At 41.9% G+C, this 13885-nt stretch overlaps 1 protein-coding gene across 1 annotated transcript in view; it reads right to left on the reverse strand.

Moving 5' to 3' along the window:
• TTC39C (tetratricopeptide repeat domain 39C) overlaps nt 1-13885 on the reverse strand; it is a 96422-nt gene that overhangs the window by 2607 nt on the left and 79930 nt on the right. The window contains exons 7-13 of the mRNA XM_065932450.1: nt 13626-13719; nt 10382-10489; nt 4604-4713; nt 3457-3580; nt 2103-2200; nt 1648-1752; nt 350-388 (exon numbers count right to left, since the gene is read on the reverse strand). Of these exons, the coding sequence (XP_065788522.1) occupies nt 350-388; nt 1648-1752; nt 2103-2200; nt 3457-3580; nt 4604-4713; nt 10382-10489; nt 13626-13719 (678 nt within the window). The remainder of the gene's footprint in view (nt 1-349; nt 389-1647; nt 1753-2102; nt 2201-3456; nt 3581-4603; nt 4714-10381; nt 10490-13625; nt 13720-13885) is intronic.

A 13885-nucleotide genomic window follows, 5' to 3' on the forward strand; every position in this document is an offset into this window, starting at 1 on the left:
CTTTGGAAAATTTCCCTCCTGTTATTCCTGAGGTAGCAGTCTGAAGCTGGGCTCAGTGGAAGTTACTGCTAAACTTCTTAACTCAAGAACACAGCTGTGAAATCAAGTTATTTTCCCACTCAAACAAGAGGAGTTTCTATAAAGCATGATGAGCAATTTCATAGGAATTTTTTGTGTAATTTTACTTAAAAATCAACTGCTCACTGATTCAGTTATCACTTTCCCCTCCAGAAATATTATCAACCAGGACAATCGTTTCACAAAACCTCTTGAATTCAGGCTCCAGAGTATACACAGAGGACAAGGGTCATTGGAAAAAGAGAGATTGGGGATTTTCAGGCATTTTTACCTTTGCTTGAAGAAGGAGAGCTCTGCCTCTTCCTACAGTCTATGAATATAAGAAAGATACATTATCTCTTAACACCTATGTTTACATATACTCAAGCACAAAATGTAATAGAAGATTTGTTAATTCCAACAATTCATGGTGACCTAAAGGGGAGCAGACTGCTCATTCAAGCATAATGACTCAATTTTTCTTTAATATAATGATGTTTACATCAAGGAATTACTTGATAATTTTTCATAATTTTAAGTATTATTCTGTAAACAGCTAAAAGAGTTAAAATAGTTTAAGACCCTACTTAACAATCTAAAATTGATCATTTATTTGAAATCAGTAAATTAGATCTCTTTTTGAAGGTAATACTAATTGAGAACAATCAGCTTCATTTTTCAAGAGGTAAATCATACTTGTTGTATTTCATGTATATGTATTTTAGGCTGCATTAAGAGTAAAAAATTTCTTTAAAGAATATGGTGTTAGAAATTTCTACCAAAATTCATAAAAACTGCATTTTCTATTTTGGTAAAATTAGAATTTCAAATGAGAAGACTTATCAATTAAAAGCCTATCTTTGGCAAGACAGGTGACATATTTAAGGATTAGGCTAGAATATTTGTTGATTTAGCTCAACTTTTAAAAAATCCATATATTTGAAAGCTGACCTGAATTTATTGAAACTTAGAATTTTATATAGTCAATATTATGTAACTGAGCTTCTAAAAGAAGATATTAAGCAAATCCAGCACTATTAAAATTCTGTTTTTAAAAACTGCTCCATTGTGTTTAAATATACATCTTAATAATCCATCAAATTTACAAGGTATTCTAAAAAATTTTAAGTAATCCTACACACCATCCTCATTTATTCTCACTACGGTCTTTATTAAATTGGAAAGGCAAGTATTTTTTATCTTGTTTTATAGATTAGGAACAAAGTATATGATTAAGTAACTTAATTGGTATCATACACTAAAAATAAATGATAGCACTAGGATCACAATGTAATTCTGTATTCTTCTGAATAAACCACATTACATAATATTATACCACTCTAAAAAAAGACAATGATTTTGCCTCAAATGAATTTTTGTTCCAAAAGCTATGTTTATCATTGTAACTCCAGGGAACAGATTACCTCCTTCAACATAGTAAGATAGAATTAGTAGCTTTTTGGATGCATCCCATGTGAAATCAAGGGAAAAACAAAAAAAAACCCAACTTGTTTTAAATAAAGGATGTTTTGTGCCTGTTCACTTCCACAGTTTTGTTGATGAACACTATTTAAGAAAACAGGATCTTACCTCTGGTTTGTCTAATAGAAGACAGCCAAGTTCATAGCAAGCATATGGCTGAACGTATAAGTTATTCTGACGACACAATTCATCTTTGACAGCTCGCTGAAAGAACTGAAAGTAATACAGATGTTATTGGAAAGAACTAACAAAATTGTCTGCCTCCTCACTTCCTCCTCCACCAATTGAGACTGTCATCTTTGATAAACAGCTAGTGCCAGAAAAGGAGCCCATAGGTGAAGAAATATTCAAAGGCTCTGAAGTCACATTAAAAACAAACATGAAACATCACCAACTTCTGGCATCTGAAGAGGATGATCTTCATCTAATAAAGTTTATGAAACTCACACTGTGATGGGAGGACTGACTTTGTGTAATGCTTTTTCCTTTTTCTTATTCGCAAGCCCATATATAGTTTTTCATAGTTCAGTTCCTTTAGCTATGACACCACATGAACAGTTTACCTGAACAGCATCTTCTGAGTTCCCTAGACATTTGTGTATGGCACCAAGAAGCAAATACTTTAATCCAACGACAGATGAGTCATCTACTCCATGGCAAGCTTAAAGAGAAGTAAAGACAGCAAGAAGGGAATACATTCACTTAAATATCATCAGGAGTTAATAATCTCATTGTTTAGCAACTTACTGAGTTCAAACTGAGAAGGTTCCCCTTCCTCATCCATTCGTGAGTCTCCTTAGTCCAAGAAAGTGATCATCTTTCTTGTGCCTGCCAATTACTATTTTATATTTGCACGTGTGTTTGAATTATCTCTAAATACAGAGCCTACACTTGTGCATTCAAAAGAATATAGTCCCTAAGATTCTTCCCTGTTCCTTTGAGTTAGACATTGGTAGATATTCCAGACTTTGCATCAACAACCAGGAATGGGCTTAAAATTATGAATCTTTTTAAACAACAGAGCAGAACTTGCACATCCAAAAACAATTTTATTTCCTTTCAAGTAATCTCCTTGGGAGGGTTACACACCTACTTTAATTACAGGGCCTCTGTGTACAACTTCTTTTGGAGTTGTATTACTCTGCTCTGGAATATCAATACTGACAAAACTTTTTGACCTTTGAGAGGAAACCTATTTTTTTCTTAATAAGCAAAAGGCATCTGCAGAGAAGTCTGATGATAAAAGCATGGGATTCAGGGGCTTCCCTGGTGGCTCAGTGGTAAAGAACCCATTTGCCAATGCAGGAGACATGGGTTCAATCCCTAGTCTGAGAAGATCCCACCTGCCATGTAGCAGAGCCCGTTTGCCACAACCACTGAGCCTATGTTCTAGAGCCCGGGAGCTGTAACTACTGAAGCCCCTGTACCCTAGAGCCTGTACTCTGAAACAACAAAAGGCCACTGCAATGAGAAGCCCACATCCTGCAATGAAGAGCAGCCCCCACTCCTGCCCCATCTAGAGAAGTGCCCGCATGCAGCAACAAAGACCGAGATGAGCCTAATTCCACTGGAATTCAATGGAAAATGCTATATTTGATCACAAGTGTCACTGCAGAACAATCCGATAAATTTGAGTCCAAAATATTAATACAAAATCAATTCTGGAGAAGGGCAGCATATACGTGAGATGACATTTCCATAGGTAGTTTTGAGATGAATAACCCCGATGATCGGAGCATCACCACACACTCCTGAATCTGTCCCTTCCATTGCTTTCTATCCCCAGTACCTAAGTGATGGGATTGTCTTAACCTCTAGGCCATGTGTCCCAGAGAGTGACAGATCTGCACTCTCTGAGTCAGAGCAGATGAATGAGACGCCGAGGGAACAGGCTGCGGTGTGTACTTCGAGTTTTACCTTGACTCATCCTCTGCAGGTTGGGGGGGGAGCAGTTGGGAAGGGCCTTCCACAAATACAACACTTCGATGGATGCCAACACGCAGAGCGCCCTGGTTGGGGTTTGCTTCCGAAATCTCTCTGCCTGCAAGCAGTTAGAATGATTAGGCTACATTTAAAAAAAAAACTAAAGAAAAAATACTTCAGAGACATTAGAAAAATGCATGGTTCATATTTGATATGAACAATCCCCTCCCACAAAGCTAAAAATGAAAATTTCTCTCTGAATTTTGCTTCCTTATTTTTGTTATATTGGTAGATATGCCTTTCTCTCGTTATTCAATTTAATCTACTGTCAAGATCCAGGACATATTTTAAAAACTGCAGGATGAAACCAGATTCATTTTGGTTTAGGTCAAAGGAACTTATAAAAGCCGGGTGAGATATTAACTCAATGGGTTTATATGCAGGCTGTAACACTAGAGGCCTTTTAGTTAACGTTTTATTGACTTTTTAGTTTTCTAATTAGTCCCAGTCCTCTTGGGGGCATTCCCCATTACAAACCAGTTTATACTCACACTAAGCCATTAAATGTTCATTCAATAAAAACTTCCAACTAAAAACATGCAGAATTTAGGATATGACAAGCTGTCCTATAACCTGTGGTAATTCAGCTAAACTTTATTCTTAAAAAAGTACAAAAATAAATGAAGGCCCCTCTCACTACAGTCCTGGGCCTTTCTGTTGGTCAATTTGATGCATGCTCTTGCTTTTTATTCATCACCCAATGTGACAGTTTCACTAGATGAGAACCCAGAGTCTGTATCTCTTGCTCAGGTTCTGCTGATCTGCACTCCTCTGAGGCTACCACACCCTTCAGATATATGCTCTCCCTCTCCAGGGGCTCATGAGCTCCGCAGGGTCGGTAATGTCTGTTCATTCAAAGAAACATTAGCTTTAATTATTTGCAACCAACCAGGACTTTGCATTCAGAGCAGGATGACTGTGAGGGAGCATGCCCTCACAGTGGTGAGCTACTTGCTCAGCAAGGAGATCAGCTTTGCACAGGATTTCCTAATTTCCTAGGATTTCCATTTGTTGCCCAAGGTGAGCATGGTTAGAAATTTCCCTTATAAACAACACACCAGATCAACAGATTCCGACAAACCTTTTTCACAGAAAACTGCTCAATCTGATTGTTTTTCCTTTTGAAGAGCTTCTGGACTTCTTTGAAGACAATCTGTGCCCCGTCCACATCACCGGTGGCTCCCTGGCAAACTGTTAAGAAACCATCGTCATAATCTTTAAAGTATTTAGGGGGAAAATACCACTAAGGGATACCCAGGTTGATGACACTTGGAAAAGGTTATTACCGAAGGACAAAATGGGAGGAAATATTTTTAAAGACTGTTACATGTGGGACTACACCAACCTGCTGATCATCATTCCACTGATTCAATAATTATTTCCCAGCTGCTAGGTTCCCTGGGCTTCACAGGAACATGTTGGGAAAACTATGGTCCTAGATATTGTCACAGAACACAGCCCAGTGAGAGCTCGCACACTTGGAAAGTGGAGGAAAAATGAGATCTAGGCAAGAACAATGAGGAGCTGGGAAGACTGTGAAAGCTTCTCACTGGCAGAGGGATATCCCGGTGCCTGGAAAGAAAGTCATGAAGTGGTCCTGTATGCGTGTACTGACATGAAGTAGTCACGGGTGTGTTCATCGGGCACCTACTCCCTACAGCCACCATCAAGGATGTGAAGAAGAAATATACATGCTTACACCCAGAAGAAACTTGAATTTCAGTTGGAGAGAGAACATCCACAATCCCAGAGCTACAATGGATGCAGTGAAGAGAGCCTTTGGAGTCCTGGCATCAAAGTTACTTTCAAAAAGCTCAACATGGGAAGGGATGGTTTCTCTTTGGAGTGATCGGACAGCTCTGAGGAACAAGCAGTCAAGCTGAGCCTTGGAGGGGGCTACGATTTTAATCTTCATCTACCCCAAGCCCCAGGCAAAGACTCAAATCACACTGCCTCTGCTTGACCTGCTCTCTCCCTTCTCCAAACTTCAAACCAGGCTGCAGTCCCACCTCCTTAATCTGACTTTACCAACCACTCTTTGTCATCCTCTTTGCAACTCCCAAGACATTGAATTCCTTTCTATTAATTTCTTGTTGATTTTGGCTTTGGCACATACTGTTTTTCAAGCCCCACTTGGAATGTCTATTGATTTGCTAGTTCTTCCTTCTTTATTTGAGCGATCCTAAAACTAGATGGTCCCATTCTCACATTTTGGGGCTTGGTCAAGCCGGGCACAGGACTGTGGCATGTCAGAGAATGAGCAGCTACTAGAAGGTCAAAGAAATACAAGCAGCAAGGCTTGGAGAAAGCTGAAGACATCAAGGTGATGGGAAAAAGCAGAAGATTTCTACTGGGAATCACTGGGATTAGCCTGAATATGAAAAGGGAGAGAGAATCCCATTCCCAGTTTTGGAAGCAGCACTGGTCTGGATGTGGGGTCCGAACCCATCCAAAATGACCTCATCTGTTGTGTTACAACATTTCAAAACCAGAAGGAAGCTCAGTGATTGTTTTGTAAAACAACTCCATCATATTATAGACCTAGGAAAGTTAAAAGACTTGCCTGAGGTCACACAATAAATCAATGAAAGAGAGTAATTTCTGCTGCCCCTAGCTTGAGGTTTCCTTACATAACTGATAATATTATTAAATAGTCACATAATTTTTTAAAAAGGAATGAGCAAATGTGGGCACACAAAAATCATAAACATCAACAGCATCTGGATCGGAATCATCTCTGCAGGTCGACAACACTAATACCTCAGATTCTCAAGAATATATATACCACTTCCTTTTCATAAGTTATAGACAGCTGCCTCAAAGGATGCAGATATTAGAAAGCATGAGCACCTCTGATTTATCCTAAGTCTGAGACCTACACAGACTTAGGATGCTTGGCCTGTCCACTAGGACTAAACTTTATTGTTGTCGTTAAGTCGCTCAGTTGTGTCCGATTCTTTTGCAACCCCATGGACTGTAGCCCATCAGGCTCCTCTGTCCACGGGGTTTCCAGGCAAGAATATTGGGGTGGGTTGTCATTTCCTTTTCCAGGGGATCTTTCTGGATCAGGGATCAAACCTATATCTCCCCACTGGCAGGTGGATTCTTTACCAATGAGCCACCACGGAAGCCCTTAGAGAGATATTCTAATCTTTTGGGGTAACTTATTTTTTATGCAATTTCAAATGCATAGAAAATTTGCAAGAATAGTACAAGGATATGGTCCAGCCATCCCACGTCTGGGTAATGTACTAAATGGCATTGAAGCCAGGGTCTTAAAAAGAACCACATACCCAGCAGCATCATTCACGACAGCCAAAGGGTGGAAACAACCCACGTGTCCCCAGACAATGAACAAATAAAACATGTTTTGTTTGGTTAAAACATGGTCTGTACACACTATGGAATATTATTTAGCCTTAAAAATGAATGAAATCCTGACACATACTACATTATGGATGAACCTTGAGGACACTATGTTAAGTGAAATAAACCAGATTCAATCAACAAATATTGTTGAGTCCACTTACTCAAGGTACCTAGAAAAGTCAAATTCATGTAGACAGAAGGAGCAGAGTTTACTAGGGGTTGGCATGGGCAGGGGGTGGGTAGTTCTTGTTTAAAGATCAGAGTTTCACTCCTAAAAGAGGGGAATGAAAGAGTCAATTCCTAGGTAGGTTGATAAGAAGTCCCGGGTCCCTGAGGAGGAGAAAGGGGTCTGGGGGCTTTTGAGAAGGGGACAGAGGTCTGGAATTCTCAAGAAGGAGAAAAGGACAAGCGCTTTTTTCTACAGGGCTTTGTCTTAAGTCAATGTAACAATGTATCATGTTTCTCTTTAACAGGAACCTTCTAACTAATCTTGTATCTTAAGAAGTATGTTGTGGGAGTGGATCTGGTAAGACCTTTCTATTGTTAGCTCTAATCTTGTTAATTTAAGATGTAGTTGTGGGAATGGGTCTGGTAAAAGGATATAAGGTTTTGATTAAGACTAGCAGGGGGGCACTCCCCATCCCCCTTCTGATGTCTATGTCAGAAGATTTCTCTGTCCTTTTTTCACTTTAATAAGACTCTGCCACACAAACACACAAAAAATAAAGATCATAGAGTTTCACTTTTCAAAAAGAAAGCTGGACAGTGGTGATGGCTATCAAAGAACTTAAAGCCACTGAACCACACACTTAAAAATGGTTAAAACAGGGAATTCCCTGTCAGTCCAGTAGTTAGGATTCTGGGCTTTCACCTTCAGAGGCCTGGGGAAATAAGAGTCTGCAAGCTGTACAGTGTAGCCAAAAAAACCCATTTTTTTAATGATTAAAGTAGATTTTACATTATGTAAAATGTTAACATATCTAAAATAACATTTAAAATAACATATTTAAAATGTTATTTTAACATAATTAAAAAAAAAACTCTCAGCTATAAGATGAACAAGGTTTGAAGATCTACTGTATAATAACATGGTGACTACAGATGATAATACTGTATTGTATAATTGAGATCTGCCAAGAGTAGGAAAAAAGACAAAAAAAAGAAAAATGATAAAAAAAAAAAAAAAAAAAAAAGCAAGGAACTAAGCCCCCAGTGGCAGTGCTTCCAGTCCCTTCATGCCCATCTTCTCAGGCGCTGCCTGGAACACATACCAGTCCTTCAAGCCAACTCAGATAACAGCTCCTGCAAGCGGCCTGCACGACAGTTCAACAGCGAGCCTCCCACACCTCCCTGAGCCTCTTCATGTGGCGCTCTTCACACATCATTTTCAGGAAGCCCCCGTGGAGAGGTGGAGCCTGGAGTCTTTCATGCTTTATCATCTCCTACAACTGATGTGATCCTGGGACTTCCAGTGAGAATAAATGCTCCTCTGTAGAGCCACACTGTACATTTATTTCTTCATGCTCTATGCTCCACAAAGATTTTTAAAAAAATACATAGCTCATCACCTTTCTAGATTCTGTATATATGCGTTAATACATGAAACTTGTTTTTCTCTGACTGACTTCACTCTGTGTAACAGGCTTAGGTTCATCCACCTCATTAGGACTGACTGAAATGTGTTCATTTTTGTGGCTAAGGCATGTCCTATTGTATATATGCACCACAGCTTTAACCATTTACCAAGCAAAGGAGACGCAGACACAGAACAGGTTTGTGGACACAAAGGGTGAGAGGAACTGAGAGAGCAGCATGGAAACGTGTAAGTGCCACTTGCAAAACAGGCGGCCGGTGGAAAAGTGCTGCATTAGCAGGGAGCTCAAATCAGGCGCTATGCGGCCACCTAGCGAGGTGGGAAGGGGTGGCAGGTTCAGGAGGGCGGGGACATGTGCAAACCTGTGGCTGATTCATGTCGATGTATGGCAGAAAGCAACACGATGGAGTAAGGCAATTATCCTCCGATTAGAATAAAACAAACAAATAAAAAGCTGCCCACACTGACTGCGTGACCCCATTACACCACAACGACAGCAGCCCCTCTGTCTTGGTTCATCACCGCGCAGGGCACACCACGCCCACTCAATAAACAGCTGCAACTTTCATCTGAGATGCCTCTGAGTTCCGTAAATCAACCCTTAACGTATCCCAGCAGCATACTGAGAATAATCCTACTCAAACCTCAACAACAAGAGCCAGATGAAAACGGATTAACACCCTGTGGGATCTTATAGGAAGGCCTGTGGGTGTAAGGGCTTCCATCCTGATTGCTAATGGACTGCAGTTCCAGAACATTCTGGATATACACACGAGTCACTGTTAATTCTTCCCCATTTTAAAGAGGCCAGTTACAGGGATGGAATGACAGGAGATGTCCTGTTAAATGCAAACCTTCAGAGAAATAAGAATATATCTAAAATAACGCTTGGATCAGTTTTAAATTTTAAGTAAAAGAATGGCTTCTGTGGGTGTGTCAGGAGAGCTCACTGTTAGAGGCAGGAGAAGCACACTCCCTGGGTCTCTTCAGTCCCCACCTAAACCATTCGGCACCCCACAGGCAATTCCTGGGGCTCAGGGCACAGACACCTGTTCTGTCCACCAGGTGGCAGCGTGTCTTTACCGATCTGTTCATTGAAGGGAAACCGGCGATGCACACACACTCCTGTCAGAAAGCAGAGGTCGTTTCTGCCACAATGACACGCAGTGTTGAAACAAGTTGTGCTCCGCAAAATCACACTAATTATAACAGGGTTAAGAGGCAAAACAAGGCTGGAACAGACTACTCAAAACCTGGGCAACTCAAAACGAGGGCACCAACAATGCAAACGAAGATATGAACACGATTTAAAAGACATGTTCAATGCTTTAAAATTCTTTAAGCACCTAATAAATGAAAAATAGATTTGAGGGAAAAAGGAGAGGGGTGAGGGTAAGTTGAGGCTGTTTAGGACAAAGTGTACAAAAACGAGAAGCTCATAACAAGCATGTCCAGGACCCAGCATGTGACGGACCCAGTCCTGGGGGGACACGGGCAGAGGCAGGGCGTGTAGCATCGAACTTCCCACCGTTCCACTGTGTGGGTGGGAGCGGTATTCAGCTCCTAGTCACTTGCAGTCCAAAACAGTACTTTAGCCACTTGATCTGAAGATCTGACTCACTGGAAAAAGTCCCGATGCCAGGAAATATTGAGGGCAGGAGAAGAAGGGGACAACAGAGGACAAGATGGTTGGATCGCATCACCGACTCAATGGACATGAGTTTGAGTAAGCTCCGGGAGATGGTGGAGGACCCGGGAGACTGGTGTACTGGAGCCCATGGGGTGTCAGAGTCAGATACAACTTAGCGATCTGCATCCTCTGCCCGTCACTCTCCATCCAACAGGAGGGAGCTAGTCTGAGACAGGAGGGCACGCTGTGACCTGGGATCCACTCACCTGCAGTTAGGTAGGCGTAATAGCACTGGGACCACCGGGACTCGTTTTTTAGCCTCTCAAAGGAATTGAACGCGTCCTTGAAATTCAGCTCTATCATGCTGCACCAACCTGTCAAAGAGATGTTTTCAGAAAAGGATCCTAAAATAACAGAGGCTTCCCTGTGGCTCAGTGGTAAAGAATTCACCTGACAATGAAGGAGACACAGGTTCGATCCCTGGATTGGGAAGATCCCTTGGAGAAGGACATGGCAACCCACTCCAGTGTTCTTGCCTCAAAAATCCCATGAACAGAGGAGCCTGGTGAGCTACAGCCCATGTGATCGCAAAAGAGTCGGACCCGACTTAGCGACTGAACAGCAAAATAACACACTTTTCAGCTCATCTGTAGGTTACACATCTCTCATCCTGCTGACTTCCTTTGCAAGTGTTCCATGAAAACCACCTGAGAACTTCATAATTCTCTTTTTCTTCTTAAACATTTTCAATGGGATGCTTTGAGGAAGACACGGCATCTCTGATTTCACAACCAGTGAGGCAGTATAGAAGGGAGGGGAGTGAAGATTTCGAGAAAAATGGTCTAATTTGTCTCCAGTCATGCAATAAACCTAAGCACAGCAGCGCTTCTCTCCTAAGAACAGGCAGAGAGAAAGGAATGACGCTACTAGATGATATAACACAGTGACCACCTTGGAAGTCTCACACACTCACCAGCGCGTTCATGATCACTGGTAATTAGCAAACTGCTCAGAGGAGTAGACAGCGAGCCAGTGAGACATTAAGTTCTTGCCACCCTCCCTCTGAGGGGCAGAGAAAGGACCCAGCTCTCTTGGAGCAAAACATCCTTGGGCTGGCATCCTGGGGGTGGGTAGGGGTGGGCAGAAGCAACAGCAGCAAGCATATAAGGAGTTTTATCCTCTGCTGTTAGTAATAGCAGCTCCCCATCATATCCAGCCGTGTGTGCGCCAGGCACCTGATGTAATTCTCTCTAATCCCAGTGCAGTCACGGAAAGGTGGCTGATGGTGCCGCACCTGACCAAGGAGAAAGCCTAAGGCATGAAGAGGCTTCGTGACTTGCTCAGGGTCACACGGCTTAGAAGGGGGAAGGGCTGAGGATCAAAGGCCATCGTGCTCTCCTGTCTGAGGTCTGCCTAACAAATTCTGTTATCCACTGCACCACAAAGTAGTCACGTCACCTTACACCCTACAGGGATGAGGGGAAGTCACACTTCCAGGAAATTCAGCATCAAACTCCACGGGATATGATATGAAGTTGATGTATTTTAGAGTAAAACCTGGGGCTAATTATTTCCACCCTAAAATAGACTTCAGGGTAAGATTTGGGTTCAGTGCAGAAGTAGAGGCAGGAGATAGCACCAAACCAGAATAAGGAGGCTGAGTTCTGATTGCATTATTCCCACCCTCTATCCGCACCCCAGGTTAACCCTCCTAAGTCCCTAGCACTGGGTTCCATGATTTCTAAGCTTTCGTCAGCTCTAACATTCTGCCCCACCACAGGCCCAGAAATGGTACACACACAAGAAAAGGCTGCCATGATCGGTTTGCAATATATACAGTATCAAATCTTTATGTTGGACACTTTACTATTATGTTATATGTCAACTCTATCTCCATAAAACTAGAAGAAAAAAAGAGTATCCTAAAGAAGAAACATGAAAGGTCAGCAAAGCTAGTTCTTCAAGTTCTATACTACTTCATCAGTTGTGAAATTAGAGATGCCTTGTCTTCCTCAAAACATCACAGTTACCGTGTCTCATATTCCATTCCATATTATGGCTACAAACCAGAGCTCCAGCAGAGCTGGTTGTTGTTGTCTAGTTGCTAAGTCATGTCTTTTTTGTGACGCCATGGACTGTAGTCCCCCAGGCTCTTCTGTCCATGGGATTTCCCAGACAAGAATATTGAAGAGGGTTGCCATCTCCTTCTCCAGGGGACCTTCCTGACCCCAGGATCAAACTCGAACTTCCTGCATTGGCAGGTGGGTTCTTTATCACTGAAACATCAGGGAAGACCCCCAGCAAAGTTTAAACTACAGAAAAATGTATTTCCCACTGGATCACATTTGATCTTCATTTTCTAAGCTATGACAGATGTATAAAACATAATACTGTTTACTGGGCAATTCTCAATCAGCACTCTTCTTTAAAAAAAAAAAAAAGATTCAGGAAGACAAATACATCTATGGCAGGCAAGCAAGCAGCAGGCACTGTAAGGTCCACGCTGCCAGGTGACAACTGCCTCCCCAGGCTTCCCCCATCTCTTCTTTGGTGTCTCTGATGACAGCCTTTGGAGTCTCAATTTCCCTTTTGGTTCTCATCACCATCTCATCTTTTCTCCCATCTCTGCTCCCCACTTCATTCCTGGTATGTGTGCTATATACAGTGTGAGCTTGCAGTCTTGGCTCAAACTCTAAAAAGCATGAATCCCTTACTAAAATTTGTTCCTGTTGTTTCAAGTCCAAGGTTGTGTTTATGCTTCTCAGCATAATTAAGCCACTGTCACAGTCAAGGATTATGGAATCACTAATGTATTTTAGTGCAGTCAGCCAAAAAAAAAATATATATATATATATAGCAACAGATTTAGCGGAGGGGAGAGGGGGGCTAAATCTTGGGCAAACAAATGCCTCCAGGGCTGTTTATATATGCATCTCCAGGAGGGGAGAAGCAGGAGGAAGTGGCTAACACGTGTGCCAAGCACCCTGCCTCACACTCATTCAGGTACTTTCATCTAAACCACACAGCTGCTCCAAGGGCTATTGTGGGGCGAAGTCTCCTAGTTAGCTGGTAGAAGAGCTAACTGGGCTTGGAATCCGTGCACTCAATCTCTCCTAAGCCGGACTTTTCCTCTCAGGTACACATTGGTGGGAGGGAGGAGATAATAGTTCTGAATTCTAATATCCAGTCCAATAAAAGAGTCAAAATTGGGTTCTGACTCAATTCATTTAACTGTGCCTATTAGCTTAGAGTCAAATCGTCAGAGGAACAAATTATTGGAAAGAAGTAATGAGAATTCACTGAGATAAGTATCGCTACTTGCGCTACAGTAACAAAGTCCTGTTATTATAAAAGGCAGCCGGCATTTCACAAAGACACAAACTGAACAGCATTTACAGTGACAAAGCGCAAAGGAATGCATTAACACTTGCAGGACAAGAAGCTGGACAGAAACTGCTGTGTTAATATACTATGTCATGACAGGAGGCTGGACCGACATTCAACACTTACCAATTTCATAGAGACAAACATGCTGGATTTCTCTCTGGTCTACTGCAAGTTCCAGAGCAGTATGGAAGGAAGTCAAGGCACTGTTGATTTGACACTAAGGAAGAAAATGAGAACAGAGTCACTGGCTTAAGATCTATCATTAACACTGCGACAGAGGATGAGATGGTTGGATAGCATCACCGACTCAAAGTTCATGAGCTTGAGCAAGCTCCGGGAGATGGTGAAGGACAGGGAAGCCTGGCGTGTTGCAGTCCATGGGG

This window comes from Muntiacus reevesi, chromosome 4 (assembly GCF_963930625.1).
Source record: "Muntiacus reevesi chromosome 4, mMunRee1.1, whole genome shotgun sequence".
NCBI lineage: Eukaryota > Metazoa > Chordata > Mammalia > Artiodactyla > Cervidae > Muntiacus > Muntiacus reevesi.